Source organism: Capricornis sumatraensis, chromosome 6 (assembly GCF_032405125.1).
Source record: "Capricornis sumatraensis isolate serow.1 chromosome 6, serow.2, whole genome shotgun sequence".
NCBI lineage: Eukaryota > Metazoa > Chordata > Mammalia > Artiodactyla > Bovidae > Capricornis > Capricornis sumatraensis.
Genome location: NC_091074.1, coordinates 65,492,601 through 65,507,825, shown reverse-complemented (window position 1 = coordinate 65,507,825; position 15,225 = coordinate 65,492,601). Strand labels below are relative to the sequence as shown.

At 43.1% G+C, this 15,225-nt stretch overlaps 1 protein-coding gene across 6 annotated transcripts in view; it reads left to right on the top strand.

The window, feature by feature from the left end:
• Positions 1-12,741, top strand: part of TLE1 (TLE family member 1, transcriptional corepressor) — a 92,313-nt gene extending 79,572 nt beyond the window's left edge. For all 6 annotated transcript variants that reach the window (XM_068974321.1, XM_068974323.1, XM_068974320.1 and 3 more), the window contains 6 exons: positions 3,565-3,814; positions 5,552-5,799; positions 9,184-9,331; positions 10,926-11,076; positions 11,966-12,042; positions 12,186-12,741. In XM_068974321.1, coding sequence (XP_068830422.1) covers positions 3,565-3,814; positions 5,552-5,799; positions 9,184-9,331; positions 10,926-11,076; positions 11,966-12,042; positions 12,186-12,293 — 982 coding nt within the window. In that variant the 3' untranslated portion in view covers positions 12,294-12,741. The remainder of the gene's footprint in view (positions 1-3,564; positions 3,815-5,551; positions 5,800-9,183; positions 9,332-10,925; positions 11,077-11,965; positions 12,043-12,185) is intronic.
• Positions 12,742-15,225: the final 2,484 nt, after the last annotated feature.

The window sequence follows — 15,225 nt, the reverse complement described above, 5'->3', positions numbered from 1 at the left end:
AAGAGGCAAAGTTTACTTCTGGGACCTCGTCAACATTGTTAGGATGTGCCATTGAAGTGGGCTTTCTCAAAGACACTCATGTTCTTCCTGGAGGTGAATAACAGATTCCAAGCTATTTCATTTGCTTCCCTGGTTTTTCCTTTCCATCGTTCCTTCTGTGACCCACACCTGCCCTGTGCCTCGTTGGGATCTGTTCATTTGATTAAGCTCTCCAGCACAGCGGGCAGCGCCAGCTTCCTCTGAGGCCCCCTGTGACTGATGTATTAACATCCGTATGGGTTTCCCCTGGGATGGACGAATGTTCACAGCTTCTGGCAGCAGTTCTCTGCACTGTGAATCAATTTTAAAACTGCCTAAGTATGATGATCACAGACCTCCTGTGTGGTTTAAAGAAGAAGACACCTGGGAGAGAGGTGGGCGTCTTCCAAAGACAAGCATACAGCTCTCCGTCTGTACTCCGTGCATCTGTTTTAATCTGGAACATTTAACTCTATAATGAGCAGAGTTCCAGGGGAAGCAGATAAAATTTCCTTCCCCTAAAAATCCAGAATTGCTAAAATGGCACCTGATAGAAACTGCCTACCTGGAAGTGCCCACCTTGATTTATGGCAAAAAGAAAAGCTAACCTTCACATCTGCTGTAATTCTTTAGAAATTACAGAAAGCTCTAAGAAGCAAGTTTTCTCCCCATGTTGACCATCGTTCATTTGTTATCTTCAGACCTAGATTGTGGTGCCTGGTATCTGGGTCACATAAGTTGGAATGTGGATAGACTTCAACCCCAGTTCTTGTGGTCTTATCTTCAAGGGCAGTAATACAATGCTTTTTGATTCCAACTCCAAATACCATGTAATAAATGGCATGCTGCTGCTAAGTCACTTCAGTCGTGTCCGACTCTGTGCGACCCCATAGACAGCAGCCCACCAGGCTCCCCTGTCCCAGGGGAGAGGGGTTCTCCCGGCAAGAACACTGGAGTGGGTTGCCATTTCCTTCTCCAGTGCGCGAAAGTGAAAAGTGAAAGTGAAGTTGCTCAGTCCTGTCCGACTCTTAGCAACCACATAGACTGCAACCTACCAGGCTCCTCCATCAATGGGGTTTTCCAGGCAAGAGTACTGGAGTGGGGTGCCATTGCCTTCTCCAGAATAAATGGCATAGATTCAGTTAATTCTAATGTGCATGTATCGAAACATCATGTGGACTTGATAAGGACTAACAACACCAAAGGATACTATGGGCTAAAAAATAGAAGATTTAATAATAAAAAAGAAACAGACTAACTGATGTAGAGAACAAGCTAGTGGTTACCAGTGGGGAGAGGAAAGCGGGGAGGGACAAATGGGGTAGGGAATTAAGAGACACAAACTATTATGTGTAAATAAGCTACGAGGATATATTGTACAACACAGGGAATGTAGCCAATATTTTACAATAACTATAAATGGAGTATAACCTTTAAAAGTTGTGAATCAATATGTTATATGCCTGTAACTTACATAATGCTGTACATCAATTATGTTTCAATTAAAAAATACAGATTTAGTGGTCTAGTGACAAGTGCCTTGATCTATAATTGTTTTATTTGCATATTTATTTCCTATGACATTCTGCATAGTTCCCATCATGTGTATTCTGTCTTTCAAATTAAGGGTAACGTTAAGGATTTGGGCCAAATAGCCATTTAATATTAGTTATTGGAACCAGTTTGCCAGGAGATAATGTATCTAAGATTCCTTTTGCCTTTTCGTACTCTAAGATTCTTAGAGCCTAAGGAGAAATTCTTTTAAAAATCTTTTCATATATTTGATATTTTGTTTTTATGGAAGAAAAATAAGGACAGATATTTTATTTTCAAGCTAAGGAAGTTAATGTGGGTTTTATGTGCAAGCAGGTAGAAACCTGATATCTTGTATCAGTTTTCAGTTTTGTGCATGCTTAGTTATTTTTCAAACTTTGAGTTAGCATTAAAATGAAATTTTAAGTTCTATATTTAATACCCATAGTCTTTAGAATCTGTTAAGGGACTTCAAGGTGCCAATGATAAGTTCCAGAAGGAGCCCAGACTTACCCTAGAGGGTTATGGGAAGGAGAAAACCCTACATACTTCATTTGTTGTTTATGTGTGCAGACTTAGAGAGGTTTAATGTTGCACTTCCAGATTACCAAGTGATGCTTTGAATAAGAAGAAAGTGAAAGCAGTGGGCTTCAAAGTGCCTAGTTCAGATGTGGGTGGGAAATATTATCACTCCTATTTCTTCCATCCCCTACAGGGTCTTTTCTTTGTAGAGATTTTATAGTATCTGTAATATATTAGTGCTTGGAGTTTAAGTAATTAAATTGTTAAAGAAAAAATAAGCTTTAAGATTTTGGTTTAGAAACAAGTGTACACTGGGATTAGGTTTGTCTGTATTTAACAGGGAAGAAAATAGCCAAAAGAACATAGAAGTTCGTTTCTCTCTCCCATAAAAGATACTGGCTGTCAGCCCAGGGCAGGTATCACAGCCCCATAGTATCCCCAGGGTTTGTGCATCCTATCATTTTGTGTTGTGCCCCTCAGCAATTGATTTCCATCTTCAAAGTCATGTTGTGACACAAAAAGGCTACGGAAGCTCCAGTCATCATGCTCATAGTTCAGTTAGCAGAAAAGAGGGAAAGAAGAGAGAAGACACACTCCCTTCCCTCTTTTTAAATTCTTTTTCTTTCTTTTTTTTTATTAATAAACATTTTTTTAGAACAATTTTAGGCTAACAGCAAAATTGTATGGAAAGTACAGACAGTTTCCATATCCCCCAGATTCCCTTTCTTTTAGGTTATGAACTAAGTGCCACCCAGCAGCTTCTGCCTACATCTCATCAGACAGAACATGGGCATACCTGGCCAGAGCAAAGCTGAGAGGAGTCATCTTTTACTGGGAGCTTTGCTACCTTTGATAAACTGTGCTTTGTGGCCAAAGTAGACAGGAAGGTAGTTGAGGAGGAAACTTGAAGTCTTTATCACAGAATCATTTAACTTAAGACATTCTCTTTTATTATTTTATGTCAGTTTTGCAGAAGAGAGTTTTAAGTCCAAACATTAAACTGGTACATTTAGAAAGCTATTTTTGTTTGTTGATTTTGAAGTATACTGTACCATGTGTAATTATTATGAGCTTGTAAGGGCTTCATCTTAAGCATCAAAAATAATTATTTTAAATTGTACTAAGAAATCATGCAATTATGCTAGGTACATAGAAGGAGGAATTTATGGTAATTTGCAAGTACATTTAGTGTTCTTTTGAAGGAATTTTTTTATGAAATAAAGCAGTACAATTTAAAAATCTTTATAAAAATTTTAAATATTATTCAATATATATATATATTTTAATACCCTAGACTTTGGCTGTTATTTATTTCATTTGTTCCATCAATAAACACTTAAACTTCTATTGCTTTCAAAAGGAAAGCAGAGCAAGAATCTTTCTTTTGTCTTCCTCATAGAAGTATACTGTGGTAATGATTAATTGCGTTATGATAAATATTTCTTCTGTCTTCTCTCATGTTCTTCTCCCTAATCATCCCATCTCCAAAAGAGCATACTCCTTCCACGTTACCGCAGATGGTCAGATGCAGCCCGTCCCCTTCCCCCCAGATGCCCTCATCGGCCCTGGCATCCCCCGACACGCTCGCCAGATCAACACCCTGAGCCATGGGGAGGTGGTGTGCGCAGTGACCATCAGCAACCCCACGCGACACGTATACACGGGTGGGAAGGGCTGCGTCAAGGTCTGGGACATTAGCCACCCCGGCAACAAGAGCCCCGTCTCTCAGCTCGACTGTCTGGTGAGTGAGAAGGAACCGGTGCACCAGGGTAATTTCCCCCTGGAGACTCAATAAGGAAATCGCTGTCGGGGCCTGGGTTTTATTCCCATTATGAGGAAATGGAAGCCCATTCTGTTTCCTGTGTTAGCCATTTAGCTCTCCCCACCCTCTCCCCTCAGCGTGAAGGTTTCATTTGTTGCTGTTTCAGTGGTTAAATCCCAGAGTTGATGGATTTCTCTTAAAAAAATATTTCAACGGTAGTTTACAGAAGCTGTTCTTGTTTGAATGTGTGTTCAGAAGGGGGTGTCCCGTTTAATGGATGGAGCGCAGCTAGGCCTGGACTCTGAGCTCTGGACTCTACTCCACTTTTAATTTCCCTGCAGCCTTTGGATAAATATTGAAGAGTAAACATTTGATAACGTGACATAGAACCATTCTGAACAGGGGCTGTGTTTTCAGGGGGATCTGACTGAGTTTTATGACCTTAACTTCAAGAAAGAGTTAATAGATCACGCTGGACGAAATCTGGGCAGCCATCAGCAGAATGGGGGCAGTGGGGTGGGAGGGAGTGCTCCCTTCAAGCACCTATGCCACCTCCCCACCCCCACTCCCACAGTACGAGAATACCATGTTGCATTTTTAGGGATCATAGAACATGTTGGGACATGTCCTTTACAGAGTACCCATGTACAGTACCCATTCACAGACCATGTACCATTGGCCTTGAGCAGACTATAGGCTACCTGTGGTCCTTGACCCACAGCCTGCCTGGCACACAGCAAGGATTCTGGAGAGGGTGTTTTCAAAAAGAAGACAGACTGTGGTTTTGAGATGACAAGGATCTTTGGGATAGTCCTTGATTTATTTTTGTAATCAAATAACTTAAACATATATCTGTTAATGAAACTTAAACATGAGGAAACATACTTAAACATGAGGAAACATACTTAAACACAACTTAACATTCTATGGTAGTGAGAGAGTTTTGTAACACTCATTTTTTTGAAATCACACTGGTTACAGTTTCTCTCCTCTGAACAATAGGCCATGGTTAAAGCACAGTAAACACTTTGGCTGTTTCTGGTGGGGATGCGGTTACTTCTTTGTTGGTGGTGGTGGAGGCGGCAGGATCATTTTAGGTTTCACCTTCCTTTCTAATGTGTTGGTTTTGATGGGTAGATGCCTTCTTTTGTTAATTTCTTTGGCCTCTGGATTGAGAGGCTTAAATATGACAGCAGCCAGGTTACAACTGGAGAAAGCAGCTGTGTTAAATTCCCAGACAAGAATCCATCTGGCTAATGAAGACACGGTACAAGCCTTAGGCAGAGAGACTTAAGAGTAATGAAAACCAAAACCCAGGCAGCAAGTCTGCATTTTCCAAATAGTAAATAACAGGGTAATGAGGTCAAAGATTTCTAAACTAGCTTTGAAAAGTGGTCTTTTTCATAGAGAAGTACATGTACACCCACCTTCCATGTACTGATGGTCTGAGTTTCGTCTCTTCAGCAGGAAACTAGGCAGCAGTGAGAGTTATGTGTGAGCCTTCACATGCACTGAGCAGTCCTCTGACGTTGCTTTGTTTACCACTCCAAAGGAGCCAGTGGCCATCAGACCCGGATCTTTACTATAGAATGCTTGCTTTGCTAGTGTCCGTGAAATACCACTTTTTAAGTCAACAACCGGGGTAGCCGTTAGAGAACATGGCATTGTTACTGCTTGGTCATGCATTATAACAATTGAATTATGTTTATTTCACAGAACAGGGATAACTACATCCGTTCCTGCAAATTGCTCCCTGATGGCTGCACTCTCATAGTAGGAGGGGAAGCTAGTACCCTGTCCATCTGGGACCTGGCGGCTCCCACCCCGCGCATCAAGGCAGAGCTGACGTCCTCGGCCCCTGCCTGCTACGCCCTGGCCATCAGCCCGGACTCCAAGGTCTGCTTCTCCTGCTGCAGCGACGGCAACATCGCTGTGTGGGACCTGCACAACCAGACGCTGGTGAGGTGAGCGGGGGTGGTTTCCTAAGTTGGGGTTCCTTGGGTCAGAAAGGCCCCTCCCCCCATTTCTCCTACTTCTCTGCCTGTCCCCAGGTTCTCAGCCCACACAGGCCAGGCTTGGAACTGGGTGTCAGGACCGTGTCGCTGCCCTCGGGGCTTACACTCTTGCTGCCGTGCTTGGGTGTCACCCAGACTTTATATTTACCTCCATAATGTTCCTATTCTTCATGCCAGATTTGTTTAAAAAACATCCCTGGCCTTTGCCAAGGGGCAGAATACCATGGATTAGATGGAGGTACAAAAGGTCCTCAACGCTAGATGTTTTTGGCTTTGCCTGGAACTCATACGTGCAAACAGGAACCAACTGATACAGGATAACAGAAAATCAACAAAAGAACATTAGAAGAGATTCCACGAATTTAACCCACAAAATGGTTTTAAAGTAGCAGTGTTTCTCAATAACTAAATAAGCCGTGTCCAGGGGTCATTTCCCCCAGGAACAAGCCTAGCTGCCTGGAATCTGCCACCTTTGTGTCCCTCGTCGGCTCTGGCCAGCTCCCTCCCTCTGGCCAAGTTGATGCTCGTGTCTGGGATGTTAGAGAAAAGCCTTTTGAAAAGGAAGCCCTGGACTTCCCTGGTGGTCTAGTGGTTGAGAGTCTGACTGCCATTGCAGGGAACATGGGTCTGATCCCTGGTCTGGGAAGATCCCACACGCCATGGGGCAGCTAATACGCCCATGCACCACAACTGCCGATCCTTTGCTCCGCAACAAGAGAAGCCACCACAGTGAGACGCCCATGCACCACAGCTAGGGAGTAGCCCCCCACTCACCCCAAAAAAATGAATAAATAAATAAAGGAAGCACTGATTAAACATCTAAGGCAGATTGGGCCTGTGTTTTGCCCTCTCATGTTACAGTTCATCTTCACTTAGAAACACTGCGTGTGGTACATTTTTAGACTCATAGGTTACTTAGCAGAACTCCCTCCATGCTTCCAGGCCAAGGGCTGGAGGGAAGGAAGAGAGCATGGAACTCTTTAGGGCGGCTCACTCTTCAGCCTTTTCTGTAGAAATCTACCAAGTCTTACCACACCAGGCTCTGTCCCTGCATGTGGGACAGTCTGCAGTTATTTTATTTTATTTTTGTCACTCTCTCGGCAACTCAGAATGAGCAAAGTGAACAACTGGAGCCAGAGCCAATAGCCACTTCAAACTTCTAGCCTAGTGATTGTTGGTTATTTTTTCTTTGTTTTCTGTCATTTTTTTTTTTTTACTTAATAAATACACTTTCAACATATTCATTTGAAGCTCTTTTCAAGTATTCATCTGTTTAACCCCTGTCACTCGTGCACTGCTTTATCCTGATGTTATCATGGAGGCGCTGCAAAGGGGTTTGGTCACCCTGCCTTCTCGTGTGCTCTGAACTCCTGCTCTGTGCCAGCCCCTGGGGAGTAAGTACCTGTTGGACATGATGGGGTCATGCCTCACACGTCTCTCTGTTTGGACTGGCCACACGCAGCTAGTGGCCACCCTGTGTGACAGGGCAGTGCAGAGTCTGTTGAATATCTGTGTATCTCTGTGACCCAGCATGTTCTGAACAGCCCTAAAAGCTGCTTTCTAGGAGCCTTAGTGCAGAGCTGAGATAGGTAGATGGAGGGATGGAGAAATGAGCACCCACTACGTGCTTGGGTCCCCAGAGAAACAGTTGTTCTCAAGGAGTCCAGGTATTTCATGAGTTTCAGAGGTAAGAAAAATTCAGAGGCTGAAAAGAAAAGGAGGTCCTTGGGTTTCACAAGCTTTTTGAAGATGGAAAAGCAGCACTTTGGAAAGGTGGGGTAGGACTGCTATAGCCTAGAGGACCAGCGGGGACAAAGACGCAGGCTGGGACTTTGAGGGACAGAGTTGGGGTGCATGGGGGAGAAGACCATGGTGGAAGTTCTGAGTAGTTTTCAGAAGAGAGACTTTGGAAGTCCTGCTTTGTATCTTGTCTCAGGATTCAGGGCAGCAGTGGAGCTCACATCCTCTCCTCCATGCCCTTTACATTCCAAGCACAGCTTTAAAGTGTGAAGCTCTGTGGGAATAGTAAGTTAACAGGAAGAAGAGGCAGTGGAAACTTTGCTCTGAGTGTTGAGTTCCCAAGCAGTTCTCTCATGGATTCTGCCTGGTTTGCCATTGTGATCGAGCCTTGGAACACCTCTCTCCTATTCCAGTCACTCCCCTGCCTGCTCCCTCTTGGTCTGCAAAACCAGGCCCATGACCCCCCACACCATCAGCCCTGTGGTGGGTTACATCACCCTCCCTTCAGCAAGCCGCACCTGAGGCCTGGCAGAGCATCTGTGCTCAGCAAACCCCTGTTGGTTGGTCATTCTTGGTGGTGATTCATTGTGTGTGTGTGTGTGTATGTGTTTTAAGTATAGTTGATTTATACTGTTGTGCTAATTTCTGCTGTACAGAAATACATATATACATTCTTTTTTTATATTCTTTTCCATTATGGTTTATCTCAGAAGATTGGATGAAGTTCCCTGTGCTGCAGAGTATGACCTTGTTGTTTATTCGCTCTAAATGTAACATTTTCATCTACTAACCCCAAACTCCCAGTACATCCCTCTCCCTCCACCCCATCCTATCCTTGGCAACCACAAGTGTGTTCTCTGGGTCTTTGGTGGTGGTTATTACTGAGGCACGGGATTCCCCTTCAAAAGAACAAAGGCCCTGTGCTGGGATTCCAGGCAGGACCATGCCCAGGGGTCAGTCAGCAATCAGCTCCCTCTGCCCCGTGCATCTGAGTCAGGAGGCTGGCATGCCCCTTTGTCTCCAGGAGTCCAGATTTCCTAACGCAGGGCTTTTTCTAATAGAGAACGCGAGGTTGAGTCAATACATGAGCTCATGCTTTGCTGGCACGAAGGGCATCTCGGTGTTACTCACTCATGGAAATGGGTGTGCTCCTGGGCCCCGAGTCCGTGATGTGGTGATACAGGCCTTTGCGGTTATAGGCAAGGCCTGCCTCTTTCTGTAAGGAATACACTTGGGATTCTGTGTTTGTCTTTTTTTTTCCCCTTTTCACACTTAAACACTTTTCCAGACCTGGGAGGAATTTCACCTTCCAGCAGATTTGTAAGAATAGCTCTTGGAGCGTATTTAACTTCTCCTGTGTGGTGACCTAAAACAGCATTCCATTTCTTCAGCACTTGGATCATGAAAAAAGGAAAAGAAAATCTGCAGGTGCCGTTTCCTCTCCTCCTCGAGGGAAGAAGGTTGGTTTGATCTTGCACATCAGCAGACACTGAGGAGATGACACACGCCCGGCGAGTCCAAAACTAACAACACAACAGTGTTTACCTTGAGCTCTGGCAGGAAATCATTATTCAATCTGGTTTGTTTTATCAGGCAATTCCAGGGCCACACGGACGGGGCCAGCTGTATTGACATTTCTAACGATGGCACCAAGCTCTGGACGGGCGGCTTGGACAACACAGTCCGGTCCTGGGACCTGCGCGAGGGGCGGCAGCTGCAGCAACACGACTTCACCTCCCAGGTGCGCGCTCGGCCCTCCCCGGGACCCACACGGTGCTCGGTGTGTGGCGCCCTCCCCAACCCTCGCCCCCAGGAGAGTGGGAGCTAGACAAACAGACCGGACTTTTCATCTGAGACACACACACACACACAGACACACACACACACACCCAAATTACCCTGAAACACTTAGGCTGGCTTTTAAAATGCTGTAGGTTAAGACTTGTTAGTTGTTTTGTTTATCGGTGAATTCATTGCAGGAATTTGTGCCGTGAAGAACGTACAGGGTCTGATGTGTTGTCCATCTCCTCACCATCTGATGTAAGGGTGAGAGATGATTTGATTCTCGTATAAATAGACCTTTAAAAATATGCAGGGATGTCACAAGTAGTAGAGAAAAATCACAACAGCTCTACAAGTTAATTCATTTCACTTACATCAGGGAGCTTAAAAAATACAATGATATCTCAGTGGATGCCTGTTTTATTAGTCATCCCTTAGAAATTGGAGTCATGGCTGACTAGATTTATGGAGTTTTGAGATGATAGGAAAATGGCAACTTTGATCGTGCATTGTGGAGATTATTTAGATGTCAAGTGTCTGAATCTAGGCCTGTTTGGGGAAAGACAGTGTGTGCCATGTTAAGTGTTTTCTGATGGTGGAATTGTTTTATTTTATCATGACTTATTTACTTTTTATTTTGGTAATAAAAATAATTCGACTCAGAAAAATAGGACAGAAATGGAAAGCAACTATACATTCAACCAAATTTCATGTCCCTGTCAAAATTTTGTTGAGTTCCTTACAGTCTTCCCTGTTCCTTTCCAGCCCTGTTTCCATTATGGTTAGGATTCTATTTTGTGGTCTGCCTTCTTTTATTAAAAAGAAAACTTCTTATGAAAAATTTCAAAGATATGAGAACAGAGAATGTTCAAGCATATATGAAAGCACAGAGAATTATATGATAAACTCCATATGCCCATCACCCAACTTCAGTTCCTAACACATAATCCTCTCATCTGTCATCCCTGCCCCCAAACACTGGATTATGTTTATTAAAGTAAATCCCAGACATTGTATCATTTCATCCATAAGTATTTCAGTTAGTATCTATAAAAGACAGGCTTTCAAGAATCCACGTGCAATACAGGAGATGTGGAGTTCGATCCCTGGGTCATTAAGATCCCCTGGAGGAGGAAATGGCAACCCACTCCACTATTCTTCCCTGAAAAATCTCATGAATAGAGAAACCTGGAGGGCTGTTGTCCATGGGGTCGCAAGACTTGGTTATGACTTAGTGACTAAACCACCACCACTAACTGTAAAAGACAACCTTTTTAGACAACACACATGAATACCTTTATTAGTTCCTGAGAATTTCTTTCTTGATTTTTATCACCCATGGAATAAGTGTTGTTTTTCTTTCTCTCAGTTTGTTTCTTAAAGGTCTTTAACACTTGACTTATCTGAGTTGGGTTGCTTGTCCTGTAGATTTGCCACAGCCTGCGCTTTACTTATTACGTCCTCCTGTTCTTGCTAGTTTTCCCCTTTGTTGTCTGTTCACTTCCCAGGTCTCTATGGGCAAACTACTCAGTGAGCCTCTCTGCTTCTTGTAGATATTCTCCCTTGGGTATTGCCCAACTGGAGAGTGGCTGGCCGTGGGCATGGAGAGCAGCAACGTGGAAGTCCTCCACGTGAACAAACCTGACAAGTACCAGCTGCATCTCCACGAGAGCTGTGTGCTGTCCCTAAAATTCGCTTATTGTGGTGAGTTCCACTGAAAGGAAACCGGAGGACGCCGGTGGCCGAAATGGAAAATACTTCCAAAAAAATACAGTGGAGATCATATCTGGAAAAAATGTTGTTCTCTGAGCAGCTGGATGCAATCATTCTATTGTCTTAAAATTGTCTCTCAGAGCATACTGATGTCTGTTTCGGTCTGTTTCCCTAATTTGAGAAAAGTCAGCAGGCGATAAAATTGCCTAATACAAGGTTTTGATGCATGTTTGTTTTTAGTGAAGAGAATCAGAAGTGTGGGTGGAGGGCAGTTAGGTACCCCTCTGAGGGGGATGGGTGGGAGTTTGTAGGAGAATAGGGCAGGAGTAGAGGAGGTCGTTGTGGACTGACCAGGATGAGGAGCCCATGGTGAGAGAAGGGAGCATTTCGGGGCACCCAGACCATTACACTCTGCAGTGAGGAAAATGAGAGAAGTTCATGGGGAATACTTATTTATGAGATGAAGGATGGATTAATAGCTATCACATTACTGACCACATTCTATGTGCCATATATCCTATATCTGCCATTTAACTTAAATTCCTCATTCAGTCCTTTCGAGTCCCATTTATCATAAGGAGACTAACAGAAAATAGCTTCATTGATTGACAGAGGACCCACTGTGTGCTGAGTGTGAAGCTACTTGTCATGTATCCAGTGGCTCATGGGACTGACATGGTCCCTGCCACCACTTTGATTAAACCCAAGATCACAGATGGTTCACAATGGAGCCCATATTTAAAACCTGCCCTCTCTACTTATGTCACACCCTTGGGCATGATAGCTTATAATTAAACAATGCTCTGAGTTTGATTAAGTTCAGGTAGCTAATATATACCAGGAATTTTGATCTTATTACCTGTTCCTTTGCTAATTCTAGGTAAATGGTTTGTGAGTACTGGAAAAGATAACCTCCTCAATGCTTGGAGGACCCCCTATGGAGCTAGTATATTCCAGGTAAGTCAGTGCTCCTCGCCTAGAATGGCAACAGTTGGACTACAGTGTTCCTGATGATGCTGGAAGTGAAGGTGCCTTGGAGGGACAGGGCCTGGAGCATCTCTATTCCACACCAAACACACGTCCATTGTTTTCTCTTCCAGTCCAAAGAGTCCTCATCTGTGCTCAGCTGTGACATCTCTGTGGATGACAAATACATTGTCACTGGCTCAGGGGACAAGAAGGCTACAGTCTATGAAGTCATCTACTGAAAACATGTGGTTTAATGTTTATAGTTGAATTGGGCCAAAATGTTTTGAATTTGTAGAAATAGAAAAGTCGTAACTTTAAAAACACAAAAACCTGTTTCCAAACCTTGACACAAAACTACTTTGCGTCTACAAAGAGGAGGCAACAAGCACATCAAGAGAAGGTCACCTATCTACCTAGACCAAATGGAGCACCGAGGCAACGTGGACAGAGGGGTGAGGGTTGCAGGCTCTAGGAACGGAGCCTGCCAGCCCAGGCAGAGTTCGTCTTTTTCTTTCTGTGAGGTCTGCCGAGATTACCTTTCTGTTCCTTGTGGTTTCCCTCCTATCTGTCCTTGGTAGATCAGTGGTGTCTCCAATGAACTTGTTTCCTGGTTTTGCATCTTGTGAAATGTTTTTTTTGTATTTTTGTTGAAGGTTAAACATTTGTATAAATTGTAAATATATTTGGTTTATTACAGTAAAGGCTTTAGTACCAATAAGTGGTTTTTCCTTCTCCTCCATTATTGTTTTTAATCATTGGTGTGGGTTCTATAAGCGAAGTTCAGAAATTTGTAGAGGAAGTTTTAAAATGTGCTTCTCGTTTTATAAATATATTTGGTCACAGACTCCTGGTGCACTAGGACCTAATTACCTCTCCTGAGTTAATCAGGAAGTCAAGAGGAAGAATAATAAGTAACCACAGGTTTATTAATGATTTTATTTGGAAAACTAACATAACATGACTTAAGCCAAGATTCATTCTTTTGTTTGGATACTCTTGTGATTCGAGGTTGTCAATTAAAGCTTTACTTTTTCTTGGAGATTCACTGGGAGACAGAATACTCTGTTTTTCTAGGAAAGCTTGGCGCTTTCAAATCTATAGTCCCCCTTTACAGGCTTTACATTTCAAGAAATGGAGGGGACATGGGTTTAGTGCTAAGACTGATGATATCCACAAAGTTATGGAGTTCATTAAACTGTAGAAGAAAGGTGCCTGCTGGTTTTATCTCATTAATACTTATTTGATCTATTATATTAATTGACTTAAGCCAACCACACCCAGCACTTTGCTCCATCTTTCTCATTAAGGCTTTCCCTACAGCTGCAGCCCTTGCTGCCTATCATTAGTCTGGTCTTTATCTTCGTGGACAAGCTTCTACTAATTTGATTAGATGGAACCTGTAACCCTGGGCTTTTAATAAGTTGCCAGGCATGATTCCTCCTGAAAAGGCCACATGGCTCATTCTTTATATACCTGTTATTTACTGCTATATTTTCAAAAATCATGGTTAATAATTTCAAGCCAGGTTTTCTGGCTGTTTAAAAATAGCACCTAAGGAATTTTATAATATCCTTGTTTTCTTAGGATCCAGCAAGTTGTTGTCAGTTTGTCTTAATATTTTTATTTGTTATCCAGACCATCTTGTTTTTATACACTTAACATTATTTTGTTTTCTTTTTGTCAAAATAATGTTTATGTACAGTTTGTTAAATATTTTCTCTTCTCATTAAGTGGATGGCAAAGGCCTAATTACTGAAGCTGATTTCTCTCTCATCCCTTCCCTGTATAATGAAGCAGGTTTTTAATACTACAGACTCTGATGGGTTCATAACATACTGTTTACCTTTTCTGGTCTCTTTCCTTCCTGCCTCACCTTCCCTGTTTTCTGTAATAGTAGAGTAGAAGTTAAGTTGCTATAACAGCACCCAACAATACAGTGGCTCTGAGACCACAAAGGGTTTGTGTCTTATCCACGTGTGACCCAGAGACCCAGGCCATTGGTGCAGCTCTGGGCATCCACAGTTACTCCCATGGTTTCTAGTCCCAGCCTCCAGAGGGACTGGAGTCCTCCTTCCCAGAGGGAAAGAGTGGGAGTCCAGGAGAAGGGTGTCCTCCCAGACAGGTGACTAGGAGTTTCTCTATCATTACCAGTCCATTGGCGGAGACCTAAACATGGGGGAGTCTGGGGGTTGTGGTCTCTTCCTGTGAAGTGGGTACCCATGGAGAAGGGAGAATATATTTGCAGGGATTCTGGATTAAGGAAATAGTCCCATTTTCTGTTAGTGCATTTTTTCCCTTCATGCTTTATGGTTTCCCAAGCTCCCAATATTCTTTCTCTCATGGGATTTTCTGAGGGTCTAGAGCTTTATCAGTTCATCAGTTATCTTCAATTTGATGAAACCACTTCCATTTGCTTTTGGTTGAGACTCTGGTCTGATCCCAGAAAAGGTGTTCTGTAGAGCTCATCCCTCTGTTCAAGGTTTGGAATCTTGGGGGACTGCTCAGTTGATTGTTTCTCCACTCGAAAAATGAGAATGATAAAATAGTCATGCCTACATCTCAGGGTCTTGAAGATCAGAATCTGGTGTGTGAAGCATGACTGGGAGCACCGTCTATGAGTGGGAGATTTCCTCCTCAACCGTAAAGTTAGGAGGCCCCACCCCTTTTCTCCAGGAAACTGGAATCATGTGATTGTTGAAATCTGGGTAAGCCAAATGTTTATGTACCTCTTGCTTTGAAAAATGGATTGTAAATTAGGATTCAACAGATTTCAAATCTATCTAGAGAGCCCTGCAAGGCAGGTTTGCATATAAAAATATCAAGAGATGATTGTCATTATCCCTATAGAAGTAACCAAGGTTCAAGGGAGCTGTGTCCTCCCAACTTCATGGGAGATAGAACCAAATTCAGGTTTATTCTTTTGAGTTTCATAAAGTGACCTGTGATTTTTCCAAGCTCTCTACATTTCCTTTTCATTTCATTTGAAATATTTACAACTTGCACATTTCTCTGGTATATATAGGTGTATGAAAGTGAAAGTGTTAGTCGCTCACTCGTGTCTGACTCCTTGCAACCCCATGGACTGTAGCCCACCAGGCTGCTCAGCCTATGAAATTCTCCGGGCAAGAATACTGGAGTGAGTAGCCATTTCCTTCTCTAGGGGATCTTCCC